Below are 19,487 nucleotides of genomic sequence, written 5' to 3'. Positions count from 1 at the left end.
GCGTTCTTTCCCAGCAGATAACAAGTGTTCTAAGCACGTGATAGGCACGAGGTGTGACTGACACGTGACATCCTCGCATCCAATTACAACGGCTGCTTATCAAGTTTTCCTCTTCCAGATGTGCGCGTTCCTAATGACGTTTGATAACTCCGACACGGCTCACAAAGCGGCGTGCGCTAGTCTGTTAATAAAGGAGCATGAAGTAAACAGACTTTGAACCCCTTGCAGAGGACGATAGAAATTGATCTGGAGTTTTTGGTACTGTGCGACTCGACTTCAAATAAGCAAAAAACAAAATAATTAAAAATGAGGCATCTAGGTTGTATTGGGTGGTAAGTTTTATAATCTGTTTCTCACTATTTATTGTCAGTTAATTCATAAACGATACATTTAACACTGGTCGTATCCTTTCTAGGTTATGACGCATCACCAGTTACGTACGATCGTCTGTTAACTTTTGTCAGAACATTCCAATCCTTGATTTGATTAGGTATTACGATTTAATATTTTGACTCTTCACTTTTTTACGAATACGTCGTTCGCTGTTCTTACTGAGTGGTAAGTTTCAACGTTTTGATAATATAGAATTGCAGGCATTTTTTTCAGTGTTCCTTCTGACACCTTTCATGTTGACCCCCCACACACAACGTGCTTGCAACAAAATTTCGTAATAGTAGTAAAACGTAGTGTTCCATATTTTATTTCGCAATAGATGTTCGTCTTATAGAAAGAAATAAACGTTCGAAATAAGTGACTGCTGGAAATAATTGTATTTGTTACACAAAACCTGTATGTACGTACATACAATTTATTAAATTATAGAACAAAAAAATCTAGAGTGACGTAGAGTCAGAATGACACCACAATTTAATTGCAAATATTCATAAATAACAGAGTGTTTGGGAAGAAAAACTTCCATAATTTTTTTCACCATTTGTTAGTTCCGCATATTTATGCTGCTTCATCTCAGATTGAGTACGCTGTTAATTTTTATTGTGAAAGTGCATTCAAACTCAGATTATATGCAAGTGTATTTTCAGATATACTTGGCAAATAAAATCCGTTCATTTATCTTTAAATTCTATAATAAATAATACAAGATATTGTATAACAAAATGGAGATTTGATAGAACTTCGAATACTTTTTTTTTTTAAGATTTAACTAAAATGTAATTTTGAAACAGGACGGAGTACACTGGATATGATCGTTACACGAGAAACACCATGTGGGCTAAAAGGGATAGAATGGCTTCTATCAAAATTTACAACTCAAAATCGATGCAATCGACTTGCTTGGTACAAGGGCGGCATACTGGCACTAACTTACATGAGTTATACTTGTTATCACATGTCAAGGAAGCCAATGTCTGTTGTGAAAAACGTGCTCAGTAGAAATTGTAGTGGTTTAGTACCGCCGCCTGATATAAATCCAAATGATACTAATAATCAGAACTGGTGTGAATGGCCTCCATTTGGTAAGTCAAAGATGCACTTTGAAATATGCAAGTAACAATGGTATATTTCTTCTATTTATATAAATATTATCTCTCAGTGTTGACAATCTGCACATTCCAGTGGGTATAAGTAGTCTTCTGTAAACTTGACAATACTAGAAATCTTAAAATGCCGTTACAGTTGTGATTTATAAAATTTAAAAAAATCCGTGAAAGACTTTGAAACCTTACGCTTGCCTTGGACATTTCATAAATATTTCTCAATGGATTTTATATCTCCAATTTCTTCACTCACATTTCTAATCTACAATCTCGTGTTATTAATGAGAACAAGACACTCAATTTTATCCAACAATCTTGTTCCTACCCTATCAACGCCAATTAAGCATTAACAGATATTTTTGATAAACCTCAATGGTTTTTAAATCTAATGAGGTAATTAACGTAATGTACAATTTGAAGTACAAACTAGTTCTTTTAAGTTGACAAGTATACAGGGTAATAAGTGTGGTATTAGTTTAAATATATTCAATACTCAATTGTGCATAATAAACACTCATTACACTTTTATCGAAAAAAGAAACATGACTGTTTTATTCCGCGAAAGATAATAATTTACACTCGGTTTTACTGGCGACAGTGATACTGGATTTTTAGTCTGTTATTCCTATCTCTCTTTTATGTATCAAAGTTTATTCAGATCAAACAGCACTTTATTATCTTCACTGAAATTCATGCGACGTACATGCAAGCGATGAAGTATTGGATAGAAAAGATATTGAGTTCTATATTTTTACTTTTTCATAACTAGATAGGGACAATGCTTCTGCACTATTGGGTACCTTGGATTCAGCATTCCTATTTGCTTATGCTGGGGCAATGTTTCTTAGGTAACTATTTTAAGTGAGTCTTTCCATCACTGACAAAGAGAGAAAAGGAGAATGGCTGTAAAATTCTATTTTTATGTGGTTACTTAGCGGGTTTGTTGCGGAGCGTGTCAATCTTCGCTATTACTTGGCTCTTGGAATGATATTCTCGGGTATTTGCTGTTATCTATTTGGTATTGCAAGGCCCTATGAAATTCATACTCTTTGGTACTTCATTTTAGTCCAGGTTAGTATCTTTTGAGATTTATAATCAACAGTACAATTCAATCACAAAAATTCCCTAATTCAATGTCATTGAATTGATAAACGCTGCTCCGATGTATCACAGGTTATAATGTATATTCTTTGGTCATTACCATTATCAAAGTACTTGATCACAATTTTAAGTACCAGGGACTTGGTTAATAACGTTATTTGATAACGATATGAAGTTGATTTAGATCTGATGTATCTGACTGGAAATAATAGAGTCTAGACTGCATGAATCTTTTCAAGACTCACTTTTAATGAAGTTAATGTGAGGAACTGAAATTGTAATGCAATTTTTTGTTTATAATTTTTAGATACTTGGTGGTATATTCCAAACATCTGGCTGGCCAGGTGTAGTTACAGTAGTCAGTAACTGGTTCGGCAAAGGCAAACGTGGTCTGATCTTTGGAATTTGGAACTCCCACACGTCCTTAGGAAATATTTTGGGCAGTTTAATTGCTGCTGAATTTGTTGAAACAGACTGGGGCCTCAGCTTTATGGTACCTGGAGCTATTATGGGCGTAGGCGGCTTCTTATTGTTTCTCTTCCTAGCACCAAATCCTGTGGATGTTGGATGCTTACCGCCTGAACCTCCAGGTTACAGAAAGGTAGATGTAACAAATAGCTCTGACGAAAGCAGTGCCATTGAAGATCCAGAGGCAAATCATTCGGCAAATAACGTGAGTCCCAGAATAGGGAAAGCAGCTCAAAGTCATACGGACGACACAACTTACATGTTTTTTGTTTATTTTGCTATTTTCCAATCTCGCTGTAGTTAGAAAATTTGTTTTGGTTTGTTTCTGGTGCTTATTTATTTCTAACTTGAATTAGTGAGCACCCAAGTCATTGTACAAATTGTACAGAGTTTGAAAGTACATATAAGAGGGCATGCGAGGGTGAATATGACTATTGGCTTTCAATTATAACATGCGTAATTAGCCTGTACTCATGTTTACTCTCAATAAATACATCATTTCTACTACTTATGTAAATACCTATCTAACAATAAGTAGGTAACTGTATCTAACTACAGCTGAAGCAGTAATCAACTATGCTATATAAATTCAGATTGTAAATTCTCTTTCATATGCATTTACTTGCACGCATTTTTCCGCTCACCATCTGGGTGAGTACTGATAAATTATCAGTGTTTCTGGCACACCCACATACAGCAAATTATCCTTGTTTTGTAAACATAAGCAGTACAGTATTATACTCTCGATGTTATTTAGAATAACTTGGAAGCCAATGGTAGCCATAATTAAGGCACCTAGAGTTTGAAATCATTAGAAGCTTTATATTTCGATTTTTAATACTACTTTTTACTTTTACTTGAATTCTAGAGTGGTAACAAATTTAATTTACAGAAAATAGAAAAACTTGGTTTAAAATTGAAGATATGTATTTGTATCTTCAACTATGTGTTTGTGAGTAATCAGGGTGGCCAACCGTCTGGAAAACCGGGAAAACCGGGAAATGTCAGGGAAAAGTCAGGGAAATGTCAGGGAATATTTTGGTTGGTCAGGGACTTTTTATAGAACTCACGGATTTCAAAAGCCTTGTCCATAAAATTGAGATGCTATCACCACATCGTCACAATTTTTCTTCTCTTCTTATTGACGATTATAAGCTTAGTTGTTGATTGTCACATGAATTCAGTGGTACGAGCAGACATCGGTCTGATTTATCTATGGCCGTCACTGCGTGTGGAGACGCACGTTCACCGACGCCTAATAGTCTAGAAAAAACGAAGCCTCAGTTTTTTGTCAATAACTCAAAAAGTAAAAGTGCTAGCGAAAATTTTAAAAATATTCTTAAAGAGGAGGAAATTTCCAATAAAAAAGTACGAGCACCCGGAATTCTATCTTCAGTATTAGTAATTCTAATTTAACGCTGAACATAGGGCTCTGCTCAACTGTTATGGCATAGACGCGCCGCGTCTAGACAGTACACCGCACAAAATAATTGTTTTGCTGTATTAAATATCAATTTAAAAATTTGGATAAATTGTGGTGTATTCTTAACACTTAAAAGAAAAATGTGTCGTTGGAAAAAAATTTTTAAGTTCATTTTTCAAAAAGTTACACATTCGTTAATTAGTCATAATTTTTTGGACCTCGATTTTCATTGCAAACAGCATAAATGTTCAAATAATAGCTCTAAAAATATTTCGCTTCTTGGAGCCCCTTCTTAAATATATACTTAACAAGACCACGGAAATGGAAATTTTCATTTTTTGTCAACTTTCAAAAATCATAGTGAACGGAATAAACAACTTTTAAAAACTTTTATAACTTTAATATATTTGGCCATACTTTACCTAGGTTACTATAGTTTTTAGTGATTTCTGCACAAATTGTGCATCAAAATGTTAGGGAAAAATAATGATTTTAGTCAGGGAAAACCGGGAAATGTCGGGGAATTCCGTGAGCGCCATTGAGTGGCCACCCTGGTAATTTGATTCCAGTTTTTTAACGAAAAATGAGTGACTTGGAATTGATTGTAAAAATTTGCTGCTTTTTTCAGATATTTTCACTTAGTTAAGCCCATTAAGTTCTATTTGCACCCCTATTAATGGGTGCTCTTTGTTGTTCCCTAGCAAGCAATCAACCACAACGTGTCACGTCTTCAATATGTTGATGGCGTAAGTGCATGTTTTTCATTTTTTAATCGCTATACTAACTTTGATTTTCCTAGTCTGCTCTACTATTCTTTTTAAAGATGCATATACGCAAGTCTCGAGTGTTGTGAAAATGTGTTGTGTAATGCATGATAAACTTCTAGTTGCATGTGTAATTATTGTACGTGACCTTTCAGTTACATAATTTTGCAATCTGAATGATACTTTTATCCATAGCAGTGCTTGCGATGCAAATTTGTTACTTAGAAATTGGCTTTCAAATATAGATTGGATAAGCTATCTAGAGAATATTAATTCTTGACTTGTTTGTTAACAAGTAAGTGTGTTAGTCAGTGATAATACATGCAAACAAATTGTATGATACATAGGTATATTACATGTATCAAGTTGCATCCACAATCTGGGTTACACATGTTAATAATAAAAAAAAAATACATTTCATGTTAATTTAAGAAAAATTTATCTTACCGTAACATGATATATTCAAGGAGGTGATTCTTCGTACCGAGACAAGTCCTATGTTAGTGGTAAATCGAAGAACTAGCAATTCTGGGGAAGATAAGCCTATTGGATTCATTGGAGCTATTCGGATACCTGGAGTACTTGAATTTTCTCTATGCCTTTTCTTTGCAAAGCTAGTAAGCTATACATTCCTTTACTGGCTGCCTCTGTATATAGCTTCATCAGGCATGTACAAAAGATTATTTTTATAGTATCAGTACGACTTTTAGACTCTCTAGAATACAAATTATCCACTTAGTAGATCAAACTTGTAGTATAACGTAACTAATTACTCGTATTACAACATAACAGTTTTGCTCTGTTTAATTTACCGTTTTGTTCGTGTATTCATTTTAGCCAACTTTAGTGCAAAAATAAGTGCAGATTTGTCCACTTTGTTTGATATTGGAGGAATAATTGGAGCAGTGACAGCTGGTTCACTTTCCGATTACACTGGAATGAGTGCTGTTACCTGTGCGGGTATGTTGTCGCTCGCTGTCCCTATGGTAAGTACTCGACATACTGATAAGTTCTTGTTTTAGCTTTATATTCCCAGTAGCTCATTCATGATTTACTCATTTTTCAATTACAGCTGTTTCTTTATGATTCCTTTGGAAGTATTAATATCGGAATTACCATTGCGCTGCTCATTCTGGCAGGAATATTAGTTAATGGTCCTTACGCGCTAATTACCACAGCTGTATCAGCTGAACTCGGCACGCATCCAAGTTTAGGGAGTAACTCAAAAGCCCTGGCAACTGTAACTGCAATTATTGATGGAACCGGAAGTATTGGAGCTGCTGTCGGCCCATTGTTAGCAGGTCTAGTTTCTAATTGGGCAGGATGGCACAATGTATTTTACATGTTAATGATCTCCGATGTAATAGCACTTTTGGTAAGCAGCATTAATATTCGATTTTCTCTTTATGAATACAAGAGAAAATTACAATAGCATTTTTCTTATTCAGTACCGCCAGGTTTCACGTATTTTATTTACAGAGCTTCGTTGAAAATGTTTATTAATCACGTATATATAAATTTGAGATACCTGATCACACGATTATTCACAATTTCAATGTGTTTTAGCTGCTCTCACGGCTGGTCTATAGAGAATTACATTTATGGAACCAACGGCGGCGGGCTGTCTGAATTCCGAGGTCCTGTGGATATAAATTTCTACCGCGATACACACACAAAATGTGTCAAATGAGCAAGAGAGACAAAAATATCCAACATTAAAGGTGTGCTAACTACATATGTATTACAATCAGCCTTTTGTCAGGTTTACAAATTTTGTCCTAAACGTCATTATACAAAATATATGGATATAAAAATATATTGTAAAGAAATAACGAAAACTGTTTATGTCCCTACAAACTGTTCCTCGACACACTTTTATTTTATTTCTTTGATAACAAAAATATGTGTATAAGTTTAAATTGATTTAATCACATAAAATGCTGTTCAATTTTAGTAACTAATTTGCATACCTTCATTATCTTCGTTCCAGTAATACAGATGATAAGTGAATTGTCACAATTATATTACAGATCTATGGAAAAAGGCAATGACTTTGTTTTACACATTGAGCAATGGAGCACTTTCAAATGTTACTTGGAGATGCATGAATTTTTCGTGACCTATTTCTGACGTGTCAATACCTACGTTTTTAACAAATGGAGAATTTTATATAATAAAAAATTAACATGAAAAAAATGCTTATGACAGTATTGTTTTGCCTAAATTTATTCTCAATCTTATGGAATTCCAGTAGGAATAATCCAACTAATGCTGTCGCCGAATTCTCCCCAGGTGGCACGGTGCGTTTGAAAAGTAATGATCCAAGCTAGGAGACCAGCGAACCATACGAAAGCTCCCAGGCCAGAAAATATTACATCTGAAAATAAAATTTGAATATATTTTTATTTGTTAATGAATCATTGGCACAGTACATCGGTATTATTGAATAGACGTATCATAAAAAGATGTACTTAATGCGTCTACTTACATCTTCGGATCTGTTTTTGCTCATCGTACTGTGGAACTGTGAATGCTTCTTGAGCAAACCAAACAGCGTTTACCGCCCATAGAAACGGCAGCAGAGCGAAACCTCCTGACAGGTGTCAAAATTACGATTACATTGAAATCACATTATTGCACATACCATAGCAGAATGGGAATGGAATTAGACTCACCACGGAAATACCATTTGCAAAGGTGTAATTTTCTTTCGTTCGACATCTTTGACAAATCCATTTTAAAATGAAAATCAAATTAGCATGAATATCTATAACCTCAGAATTCACCTCCTGGAATTTCCTGAAATAAGGTTTGGCTGGGTTCTGCTTTAAAGTTCACAAAGTGATTCACTTGATGTTGTCGTAATTCGTTCGAATTCTCAGAGATGTCGACACAGAGAAAAGTAATTGATGGCGCTTTGCGTAGCAGAACAAGGTACCAGGTTTTGAATTTGTATATTGAATTTATTTTGCATGTTCTGCATAGTGGTATCGTTATGATGCCATACTTCAGTCAACGTATAGAGTGGTGTTAAAATTCCAATGCCAACATCGAGCAAACGTCGTCTATAAGAAAAATCGTTTTTCCTGTTACAATAATCAAATCACGATCAATGATCGAAAAACAAAACGCAGTTGAACTCTGGTTTGAGCGGCAATCGTGGAACAATAGCATTTCATCACAATTCCAGTCATATCATGAAAATAATTAAACGGCATAAAAGAGTTTTTTAATCTGAGAAATGACTGATAATTTAGAAAAAAACGCGAAATAAACATTGTATAAGTCAAGGTCTTGAGCTACAAGTCTGTCACTGCTACTTTCAATAAACAGGTGGTAGATTTATTTTCAAACAGTAGGGTTAACAAATTATTTGTACACGCGGAATTGCACTGACAATGAACGAGGTAAAAGCCAAATTGTCAATTTCTTTCTGTTCGTATATTATGTGATTGCGACCGGCAATTGTAACATCCTTAACGTTTTTGCGGTACTTATATGTATGTGGTATACAATTATTATCAGTCTAATAACCGTAACTACCGAGGGTGAAATAATTCGTCGAATTAACGTGTCAATAGCAAGTGAATAAATTCAAATTCATATGAATTAACATGAATTGATTTGAATTGAGTAAAATTAGAGAAAATTATTTAAAATTAATGGAATTAATTCGAATTAATTCAAATTTAAAAATTCATGTGTGAATAAAACTTTCATGTATTTTTCCATCATTTCCTACGTCGAAAACTTGATTCACTCATAGGATCGTATTTTATAATCCCTACTCACAGCATCACGACTCTGCCAGCTTTACTCCGGTCAAATATAAAGAGAATGGCAACCGGGATTAACGCAGTCTCCTTTCGACTCTGCCATCGAACTGGACTCGCGATACGAATCAAAATTTGTCTGCAGTCGTATGTATTCCAATTCGAATTAATTTTACAACGCTTCGAGTGCCGCTCCATAAGTCAACAGATTGAATTAAAACGGTGAGTATTACTTTATTGTAAATCGTAGTATGCATGTGATAAATCTATCTATAAAATCCAGCAGTAAAAATACCTTCCAAATAATGCTGTTTCTTTACGAAGTTCAGCGGAAAAAACCGAATTTATTCATTATCAACTGCAATCACTTTGAAACAATATACTACGATCATTTTGATTTTCATATGCAATTATTTTCTTTCTCTGCCCAAATATCAATTAGTACATGTTGTAGGCGGATTAATTGTTAAAGCGAAAATATGCGTACTTTTTATTTATTCAGAACAACTTTTTCACTTGAACGAGGTTTGGGATTTACTATTGCAATTATATGTAGTACCGAGGGTGTAATGAATAAATTAAAAATATACATATTTTCTGATTCGCAATTAATATGCCTACAACATGTAATAATTGATATTTGGTATATATAATATATAGTATATAATTTAAGCTCGCGGTATTAATAGTGAAAACGCTTTTAGTAATTTTCGTCAAGGAACAAAGTCATCAATTTTCATATCATCTTAAGATCGTTGTAAAGAGGGAAAAAAAAGTAGAAATCAACTTACAAATAATCTCAAATGGATACGTATTTTTCAAAATTCTCACTACTCTGTATGATTTTCACCGTTACTCATTATGTGAGCAGAATTTTCGTGATATGAGTTCTCATTTTGAAAATAGTTTTAATCAATTCTTTCTGCAACTATACACATTTTTTTACTATTATAGTAAACCGGGAACGCAATTTTTATTATATCAAATTTATTTGCACTTTTAAGCCCATGTGTTAATCTTAAAATGACAAACTTAGCGAGAGGCTGCAGTATAAAAGATGTGCAAAAGGTGAAATACGATTAGACGCGCAGCACTAAACGCAAATAACATTATAGCACCTCCATAACCGGAAATCATTCGAAAGAACATCGCAGCGTGAAGCGGAACATCCGGTTACCGGGGTCGTTGCCAAAAATCGACCATGAACTAATCATCAGCGTTCAAATCGATGTACATGCATAATGTCCACCCTAATTACCGTCTGGTATAGAAATCCACTGAAGAATAATCGTATATTATAACTTTCAAGATCTTGTTACAGAGTGATTTCCTTGATTGAATTCTCGTCTCGTACACACGTGTTAACATGTTAAAAATAATGAGTATATCACGCGTTTCGTACGATTTGTTACCAGTGCCGATCTAGATGAAACTTGACATCATAAGGATCGGGATGTTTCCGTATGCAACACTACAAGATAGAGCTATTCTTTATTACTTTATTCTGATGTCATTGTCAAGGCCACGACATTAACATATTATGTTGTTCTGAAACAGGCCTTGTCAACAATTATCCTGTCGTTAAACGTACGTACCTGCAGGTTGTCTTTAAACAAGTTTCTGACCATATGAATGACGATAGTCTAGACGATACTTCGTAATCGAACACTCGACTATAATGATTGTAAAACGTAATTAATGCTTGTACCGATCATGCTTACCGGTTATAATTGTTCCTCAATTATGGCAGTTCGTCAGAATTACCATTAGGAAATATTTATTTCTCATGATTTTAGTTTGTGGACATCGAATATTTTCGTTATATCATCAAATGGATTCAGCAAACTATATTATTGCATATATGATAGACACGAAATCCGTTCTACTTCATTATTTATATATTATCTTTTGCAGCGTGCGGCAAAAGGATGCGTTTGACGAGCTTTGGAATCAGTGTAGCTCATAAAATTTCAACCCCACACAAAATTTGCGCAAAATGATTATGCATATATGGTTGTCTGAATTTTCATACGGTTGCGGGATCTTCGCAAATTCCGTAAGGTTTTAAACTCAGAGAGATCATAAATTTAGTATAATTGAGTGTCAGTTGGGGGTAAACGAGGAAAATCTTATATATCATCACAAATAAAAGTTCTGTTGAACTTCATTTGATCAATCAATGTAACGATTAGAGACACGACTGTAAGTTGACCGAATGTCTGCAGAACAAATTCATTTTTTGACCTATGCTTATCGTATTCAATAATAGAGACACCGTTACACAGCTATATCCCAAACAAGATAAATGATGGTCTTTGATATGCATGGCGGCTCAAGACATCGGTATTTCGAAGAATAAACGAAGTGAAAGAAATAACGTGAAAATTGATTGCACAAGCGGTTCTGGACTTTGAAGGCATATTGCACGGTATTTTCGTCCAACATAGGTATACGGGCAGCGATCGTTGCCGTTAATATAGTTAATGGTGGTTTATCACCCGAAGGTAAATTGTACCTTAAAAAATATATACACACACGCGCACGCATATACATGAGGATATATCTGTCCGTAACTTTTCAGCAATCACACATCTATTGACCGCAATTACGAAATTTCAATAGGTCGCATGTATCCGCTGGCCTTGTTTATGTGTTATGTGAAAATCATTGGTGGCGAAATTAACGATTCTTGAAATCAGTGGCTGCAGGGACAAGTGTGTCATCGAAAAGCGTTACCGTCTTTTCCCGGTAGTTCATACATCTTGCGTAACAAATTACTCGGCTTGGGAAGAACCCGTGTACCACAATTTCAAAGTGTCCATCGAATGATATTTACCCTCTGATATAAGTTACACTGAAAATTTGTATAATCTATACGTTAACGTTACATGTGTCGATTTTGCGCAGAAAGAGACAAGGACGACGAGATGCAGCGGACTTGTTGTGTTGGCGTATTCACCGTGCTGCTGCTGCTGCTGCAATCAACTTCCTCGCAAGGTAAAAACACGGTTTTAATTTATGCTGTACCGATCCCGATTATCTACGTGTTAATCGGCGTGATTCATCTTTTTTTTTAAGTTCAATCAATTGTGGTAGAAGTGATTTTCATTACTCTGTATGTGGAGATTGACGCTGCGCTTTGCAGTCAATGATTTCTAGATCATGATAAAAGTGAATTGAAAAAGAGCGGAAAACAGTTTTTGATGTAGAACAAAACACGCGGCAAACAGGTGACGCGGTCCAAGTTCACAAGAGGAAGCTTAACCACCGTCCAGACCGGAAGGAAGATAGATCGGGACACCGCAAAGTACTTTTCTATGAATGGTCTGCAGGCGGAGATAAACCGACAAAGCGTATACGTCATGCCTGTAGGTATGACTGTGTACCTTGAATAAAAATAACCGCTGCAATTACACTCGGAACAGCAGTTATAGCCTTGGGCGAGGTTGTAGACCGAAACTTTGATGCTTCGACGAGAGGACAGACCAAGAGAGAGTTGTTTATCCTGGAGGTCGCGGTCACTAAAATGTGTTTCGCAATACCGGCGGCGTGGCTAGGGCTTTAAGGGATCGCGAATTCGTGTCAACGTACCCATAAGCACACCCGGGATGGCCGTAGCAAGGTGTCGAATGATAATAAACAGGAAACTCCCATTGGGTTATCCGATATTACAATTCGCATTAGCTATACATATGCAGCCGTTCTGCAACAAAAGTCACCGACGATAACAGCCGAATGGAAGAAATTAAGTACGTTTATAACGTGAAATTTGAACCTCGGGAAAAGGAAAACCGTAATTGACAAATGCCACTGTGATATAACAAACACTGTGATATAATGAATTTTCTGACGGAAAGAGTTAGTTCTTAAATTCCGATCCGAAAATACACCATGGTTTGAAAATCAACGGAGGGGATCATGAGTAAATAGTTTCGGAAACGGCAATTTTGTCGGAAAAACCATCGCCGAGGAAGTGCACGAGCAGCTGTTTTGAAATTGTTGTAATTACAGTTAACACTGACAAATGGGAATTGAACACCGTGCTTCACATTTGAGCACGCGCGACATGTCATGCGATTATTGTACTTCAATCAAGCCTGTTCTTCCGTTTCCTTTTTCAGTTATAGTATATTCTCTCGAATGGACTGAAGTTATGCTTCGCGGCTCGTTACACACATGGATTCTGAAAGCTCAACCGGAATGTACATACTATTCGATATTCAATGTCCAATGATTAAACGCCTCAATGCTGGATATGCGGTGACACAACAAATTGTGTCATGGACAGCGGCGATCGAACGATCTTCGACAAGTCCATTCGTTTATTTCTACGAAAAATATCCGTTCTTGGAGATCGTTCGTGAATTATAATTACCGCATTATACAATACGGATCTGCGATCTTCAATTACGGAACACTGATACATCAGATTCCTGGCATTGAAATAAAAATTGGCCAAGAAACGATTGGCAACAAAATAAAAATAGCTGAGATTTAAGTTGTGTTTTATTACAGTTATCTGCATTTTGTTATTAGTATTATGATATAACCAAATACAGTGCATTCGGTTTCATTGATTGTTCGACAGTACCCATTGATCGCTTACCTAATGATACAGTTGAATCCAGAAAACAATTAACCACTTATTAAAGTTGATTTATATATAGGTCAAAAGCTTCAAAAGGAAATGATCATAATTATTCAGCGTACTTTGATCTGTATCTGTAAACCATTAAGTCGTAAAAGCATGTAAAAGAAATCAATTCTAAAAGACTTACGCATACTCCTGTGGGATGGCCAAGTAGCAAAAATAACAATTATTCGCTAGTCTCTGAGCACTTTTAGTTCAATTAGACATTTAGTACTCTGTACGCATACTGTGGTACTTTGCTTAAAAGTAAGTATGGATAGAATATTGAGCGAAGTTCAATATATTGAATACTACTGCTAATCGTCAGATATTAGCAACTACGCATGACTTAAGGGAGCTTTCCAGTGTGAAATTTTCAAAAAATCGATTTTTTTTTTTGCTTTATCGAATAGTATACACTCTACCGAATATTCCCTGAAATTTTCATGCCGAAATTCAGATTATTTTGGTTACTGTACAGCATTTTTTGGAAGAAGGCAACGGAGCGCTACAGCTGCCGCGTCGGCCGTCTGCCCGTGCGACCGTTATTTCTATTGTCTCGTTCCTACCTGCACGTACATGAACTTGGCTCACCAATTGTCGAAAATGTGAATTCGGACTATTGCATAATTTGCCGTTAATTAGCCGTAAATTAGTCGCGCGACTTATTATTTTGTCGCACTCAATTTTCAAAAAAAAAGCGGATGGCGTGCTAAATTCTTGAAAATCAATCAATCACCGTGTGTGGCAACTAGCCCCAAAGCACGTATTCTGCGGCAAGCAGATAGTAGAAATCGCTACGCAGTGTGCTGTGTGCACCTTCAATGAAGGTTATGACCCAATTTTAAAAATTTTGGAGACGATGGGATGCACGATAGGGCCGAGCGCCGCAGATTTCGCCGCTAAGTACAAGAATGCGCGCATCACCCAAGCAAACCGCCGGGCGTCCCTGGATAGCAAAGAGGCGAGGACAGCTCGTCGGACTGAACAATCCATTGAGCACGATCTTTTCGAAGAAGCAGAAGGGATATTGCATGGACCTGGCATCGCTGATTGACCGTAAGTAAACGATTTACCTAAAATTTCCTCACTTGAAACTTTGAACGCGTTTTTCTCGAAATAGCATTTTTCAAAACGGTGTCCAACTTGGAGGGCAGAGTTTTAAAGCTATCGAGTTGAATTTTTTACACAATATTCTTAACGTCATTGTTTATCGTGCTATGGAAGCTTTTTTTTTTTTTTGACATCTTCCTATTTTTTTGTAAAAAAAACTGCAAAAAAAAATGCTAAAATCGATACTTTTTGTTCAAACGGGCGCCATTTTTGCAAAAAAAAAAAAAAAGAAAAAAACCTCCATAGCACGAAAGCCAATTATATACCGATCAATAATCTTTTTGTGTTTTTTGTTTCAGATCAAAATTGTGACCCCCAACGTGGACACCACATCCAAGTGCATTTTCTGCAACAATTGTTTCATCATTTTTATAGATATTAATTAATAAATGAATCGATCTTTAAAAAATTGTTTTGTATTCTTCAATATCCAATTAATATACAAAAAAAAACCAGACCGATTAGATTATTTTTTCTTTAAAAAAAAAAATCGCGAAAAACAGCGATTTTTCGGGCTGTCACACTGGAAAGCTCCCTTAAGTCTCATGAGTTAAGAAGTAATTTCAAAATTAAGAGACATGCGTCCAAAAATCTGTGACGATTGTGTCCAGTGAAATGCCATAATTATCACTAATCACACGTGCGACAGTAGTGAATATTAGTAATTCGACTTCCAGTCAATAATATACATATTGCATTTATGGGTACCTACTAAAGACATTTGTAGCATCGTTTACGCAGAATATTTCCACGGCAGAGTCCCATTTCATGTTTTTATTGACGCTTGGCATATTGTTCATTCCGATATTCCTGCCGAGTTCCGAGTAGAGTTTATGTTAAATGTTAACGTTCACCAGAAGGCCATATTTGCTGCATGATTTTCACGCAACGTCACAAATGCTCCCGGCACTTCACTCTATACACTGACGAATTGCGTAATAAATATGTCTACAGCATGCATAAAATATGCGGTGAATTTCACATCGATTCATTCTTCATTAATTTCCATCAAGGTGGGAACAAATAACGAGTGGAAGCTAATTCTTGAAAATTTCCCATGGCGTTTTGTTCACACTTTATACAGAGTATCGACATTTTCATCATCTGCAGGTGTATTTAAGCTTGCATTACAGAATTGCATTTTTTATTCGCAGATTTTGACAATATCGATTGTACAACACCGTCAGGAGAGGGTGGAACGTGCATCAACATAAGGAGATGTCAAAGTCTGTTGGATATCCTCCTCACGCAGGGAAATGCTGCGGGAAATTATTTGCGTAGCTCTGTGTGCGGATTCGAAGGACTCGATCCCAGAGTTTGCTGTCCATCGGGATCACAATCAATGACCTCTGCACCACTCACTACACCTATGGCTGGAAGACAGGTGGCATCTTATGGACCATTGTATCCGAATGAGTGCGGCCTCAGCAATGCCACATACACTCGAGTTGTTGGCGGAATTCCAGCGAAATTGGGTAAATATTCGCGGAGGTTTTTGCTTTTTACAGAGAAAAGCGGTCGGACTCGGTAACTGGAGACTTATCGTTAATTTAATTGCATTCAATGATCTTCAGGTGCTTGGCCGTGGATAGTGGCTCTTGGATACAAGGCGACAAGAGCCGGTAATCCCCCGAAATGGTTGTGTGGCGGTACTTTGGTTTCATCCCGTCACATTATTACCGCTGGTCACTGTGTTTTCAACCGTAAGGATTTGTACCTTGTACGACTTGGCGACTTAGATTTGGTCAGCGATAATGACGGAGCAAATCCGATCGACATACCTATCGAAAAAATCACCATACATCCCGATTACGACCCCTCTCATTACACGAATGACATAGCCGTAATAAGGATGGAAAGGAACGTACCGTTTTCACGTAAGTCTGCACTAAAATCAAGATTTTTTCTCATCACATGCATGATGTAAAAGCATATTATATATGTAATTTTCGAAGCTTACTTTACTTAATTCTCCCCCGGTGATTTTCGCGATTCTGCCAAATACACGGAGAACTTTCTCATTTCAGAAAACATTCATCCGATTTGTTTGCCACTTGAGGACAACATTCGACAGAGGAATTTCACCAGAATGTTTCCATTCGTTGCTGGATGGGGAGCGGTGTATTTCAGTAAGTCGTGCTCCTAAATCTATTTCGATATTGCATTTTTAAATATTCGAATTTCGCTGCATACCGAACATTCAAAATTCGTGGAATAACAATTGTCAATATCAATTCACAGACGGACCATCAAGTACTCGATTACTGCAGCTGCAGATACCCGTCGTGTCACCTGAGGCGTGTGCAAAGGCCTTTGAGCCATTCAAAAGTACAGTAATAGACGATCGAGTATTGTGCGCGGGTTTTGCTCGTGGAGGAAAAGACGCGTGTCAAGTGAGTATGCTCCCTACATTTTTACCTGCTAACATTCATTATACAGTATATCGTAACCTAAACACATTATCAATTGCGGTATTTTTCGTGTATGAAACGCAGAATCGTTTTAAGCCACACCGAATTTTGAACAATACTAATGCATCTGTTTGTCATTATAGGGAGATAGTGGTGGACCATTGATGTTTCCTCTGGGCAGGATCTCCTATTTGATTGGCGTCGTTTCATACGGGCATAAATGCGCGGAACCCGGTTTTCCCGGTGTTTATACTCGGGTTACATCGTTTTTGGACTTCATTCAGGCCAACTTAGTCTAAACTAAAATGTTAAATAGTATATACGGTGATAAAATTCAAATCTGAAGAGACTTCTCCTATACTGCACGTAATATTGTGAGAATTATTAACCGATCTGCCTAATTTTGATTTATGAAAGTGATATATAATATACATATAATACAAGTATAGTTTAGTAATATAAATATATATGTTTTGTAACGTATTTAATATTTTATACATGACAATTGAACAATATATGAGCCAAAAAGCAAAACATATACAATTATATTAACTGAATTGAGAGAGCAATACTTTTTAATGTACACAAATCGCTAAGATGACATCCAAAAATGTGATATCACGATACTTTTTTTTTTTACTTACAATGGCGTTCCGAAAATTTCATACAGAGTTTTGTAAAATTTTACAAAATGGAAAATAGACGCACGACGTGAAGAAATACAAGAGGAATAATAAAAGCGAAAAACATTAACGATTAACAGTAAATTATAGGGGGAGAAAAAAATTATTTAGAGATCGTTTCTTAAATGTGAAAAAAATAATCAACTCGGTTGATCATTGCATTCCCAATTTGTGCAGATTTAGTTTATTTTCAATAAGAGCAAGAAATATGGGAAATTTTCAATCTATAAACGGACGGGATAAGAATTGCTCACATGTAGCACAACATTTACTTTACAAGCATAATTTGCGGTCCCATCTTGTATACGTAAGACAAGGGTCAGATTTTCTATCTGTTTCGAGAGCGTTTGGTTAAACGCGACTAGTAATTCAAAGAGTTTTAGCATGAATGAATGTAATGAACAGACTTTACAAAAATAAAAATTTTGTAGACTGATAGGATTTTATGTCGCAGGATCCCTACTAATAGTATCAGATCTTTGTTCTCTTTTTTCCTGTCGAATATAACGGACGGCCACTAATTCGCCACAGTTGTTTTCTGATTTCTCCATTACGCTTATTTCGCGATACGAAATTGTAATTTTTCAAACCTGATAAATAAGGATTCAACTCGATTCGGCAACTTATCGAGTATTCCACCACGGGACGTGCATGTCAAGTTGAAACGTAAGGATAATTCGCTAGTAGAATTCACATTAACGTGCTCACCATGCTCAAGAATGGCGAAACTTATTGCATGTTTTGAATGAATGAGATTTTGCTGTACCATCATTATCGTTTCTTACGAGGAACAGAACATTTGCCTTTTAACACTGAAGCCCAGTTGAAAGCGATGTAAGGCATTGGTTGCACTAAATCAGTAATTCAATATGTGTACGTTTATCTTGTGCAGAAGAATGACGAAATGCGGCAATTTTGCGTTGCGGTATTGCTGCCTTTGTTGCTCTAGTCGGCGTCCTTGCAGATTGTCTATGATCAGCTATTTTAAATGTTTTTCAGATCCGCTTATCTCGGTTTTCATTTCTATACTTCTGCAGAATAGTAACGAAAATGAAACCTAAACAACGTTCGCCTACTCTGTTGCATTCTACTCACGTTTAGTCGTTACATAACGCGTATTCTTTCGACTCGAATGATCACACCGATCAGTACGTGAATATCAATCATTTACCTTTCTCTCCTTCAGTCAATAATCACAGACCACCAAACAGAATTCACCCCATGAATACCGCTCGGATAAGTTACAGGTATGTTCACTTACTGAAAAATCCCCCTAGTTTTTTTTGATTTTATCTTCAATCGCGATGTTTAATGTATTTACAAAATCTTTTGCTCAACAGATATTGCATTCGAAATTTCGAGTTCCAATAGCAGTCCAAATACCATGAAGTTACAGTGGAATTTGGGGCAACATAAGGCACTGTGGTACTTTGCTGGATCGTTTTTGATCAGAATTGCATGCTGCCGCCGCGGTGATTTGTTACGTACATAGCTGAGCGACTATGAAGGATTCGACCCTAAAGTCTGCTATCCACTTGACTCATAGTGAAAGATATGCTGGGTCAATGAAGAAATGCATATGTCAAGTCATCATTTTATCCGTATGAATGTTGTTTGTTGACGTT

At 36.2% G+C, this 19,487-nt stretch overlaps 3 protein-coding genes and 2 long non-coding RNA genes across 12 annotated transcripts; 4 read left to right on the top strand and 1 right to left on the bottom strand.

Annotated features, from left to right (window-relative positions):
* Positions 1–82: 82 nt before the first annotated feature.
* Positions 83–7,550, top strand: MFS16 (major facilitator superfamily transporter 16). 7 transcript variants are annotated; one of them, XR_006882742.2, is made up of 12 exons: positions 83–332; positions 416–558; positions 1,185–1,475; positions 2,266–2,344; positions 2,432–2,567; positions 2,905–3,270; positions 5,190–5,234; positions 5,720–5,918; positions 6,090–6,238; positions 6,325–6,627; positions 6,819–6,973; positions 7,283–7,550. XR_006882742.2 is itself a non-coding variant. In XM_046622069.2 (11 exons), exons 3-11 carry the CDS (start codon positions 1,202–1,204, stop codon positions 6,879–6,881), a joined length of 1,614 nt encoding a protein of 537 aa, XP_046478025.1. In that variant the 5' UTR covers positions 83–332; positions 416–558; positions 1,185–1,201; the 3' UTR covers positions 6,882–7,068. The 7 variants fall into 7 exon arrangements, 5 of the variants coding, with proteins under 5 accessions (XP_046478025.1, XP_046478029.1, XP_046478030.1 ...); XR_006882743.2 differs by having other exon boundaries at positions 7,243–7,550; XM_046622069.2 differs by lacking the exon at positions 7,283–7,550 and having other exon boundaries at positions 6,819–7,068.
* Positions 6,828–8,228, bottom strand: pen-2 (presenilin enhancer). Its single transcript, XM_046622089.2, has 3 exons — positions 7,928–8,228; positions 7,741–7,845; positions 6,828–7,629 (listed from the first exon to the last, which is right to left on the bottom strand). The coding sequence occupies exons 1-3, from the start codon at positions 7,986–7,988 to the stop codon at positions 7,490–7,492; spliced, it is 306 nt and encodes a 101-aa protein (XP_046478045.1). The 5' UTR covers positions 7,989–8,228; the 3' UTR covers positions 6,828–7,489.
* An 860-nt stretch (positions 8,229–9,088) lies between these two features.
* On the top strand, positions 9,089–18,298 carry LOC124216946 (venom protease). The gene is made up of 7 exons (XM_046622078.2): positions 9,089–9,247; positions 11,933–12,022; positions 15,923–16,243; positions 16,343–16,645; positions 16,796–16,897; positions 17,010–17,161; positions 17,323–18,298. Exons 2-7 carry the CDS (start codon positions 11,953–11,955, stop codon positions 17,476–17,478), a joined length of 1,104 nt encoding a protein of 367 aa, XP_046478034.1. The 5' UTR covers positions 9,089–9,247; positions 11,933–11,952; the 3' UTR covers positions 17,479–18,298.
* Positions 12,030–13,523, top strand: LOC138190914 (uncharacterized). Of its 2 annotated transcripts, none has more exons than XR_011177014.1 (2): positions 12,030–12,393; positions 13,147–13,523. It is a non-coding gene; the product is annotated as an uncharacterized lncRNA (long non-coding RNA). The 2 variants fall into 2 exon arrangements; XR_011177013.1 differs by having other exon boundaries at positions 12,030–12,397.
* LOC138190913 (uncharacterized) lies at positions 14,403–15,177 on the top strand. Its single transcript, XR_011177012.1, has 2 exons — positions 14,403–14,714; positions 15,068–15,177. It is a non-coding gene; the product is annotated as an uncharacterized lncRNA (long non-coding RNA).
* Positions 18,299–19,487: the final 1,189 nt, after the last annotated feature.

The sequence above is a fragment of the Neodiprion pinetum genome, chromosome 4 (genome assembly GCF_021155775.2).
Source record: "Neodiprion pinetum isolate iyNeoPine1 chromosome 4, iyNeoPine1.2, whole genome shotgun sequence".
Lineage (NCBI taxonomy): Eukaryota > Metazoa > Arthropoda > Insecta > Hymenoptera > Diprionidae > Neodiprion > Neodiprion pinetum.
Note: the sequence above shows the minus strand (reverse complement) of the source record. Positions and strands in the feature narration are given on the sequence as shown.

Coding starts and splice junctions, on each gene's coding strand:
- LOC124216946 (XM_046622078.2), top strand. CDS start 11,953: ATGCAGCGGACTTGTTGTGTTGGCGTATTCACCGTGCTGCTGCTGCTG. Junction 16,646..16,795: donor AAGGAACGTACCGTTTTCAC/GTAAGTCTGCAC, acceptor TTCTCATTTCAG/AAAACATTCATCCGATTTGT. Junction 17,162..17,322: donor GAGGAAAAGACGCGTGTCAA/GTGAGTATGCTC, acceptor TTGTCATTATAG/GGAGATAGTGGTGGACCATT.
- pen-2 (XM_046622089.2), bottom strand. CDS start 7,988: ATGGATTTGTCAAAGATGTCGAACGAAAGAAAATTACACCTTTGCAAA. Junction 7,846..7,927: donor TTGCAAATGGTATTTCCGTG/GTGAGTCTAATT, acceptor GACACCTGTCAG/GAGGTTTCGCTCTGCTGCCG. Junction 7,630..7,740: donor GCAAAAACAGATCCGAAGAT/GTAAGTAGACGC, acceptor TTTTATTTTCAG/ATGTAATATTTTCTGGCCTG.
- MFS16 (XM_046622069.2), top strand. CDS start 1,202: ATGATCGTTACACGAGAAACACCATGTGGGCTAAAAGGGATAGAATGG. Junction 1,476..2,265: donor GTGTGAATGGCCTCCATTTG/GTAAGTCAAAGA, acceptor TTTCATAACTAG/ATAGGGACAATGCTTCTGCA. Junction 5,235..5,719: donor GTCTTCAATATGTTGATGGC/GTAAGTGCATGT, acceptor GATATATTCAAG/GAGGTGATTCTTCGTACCGA.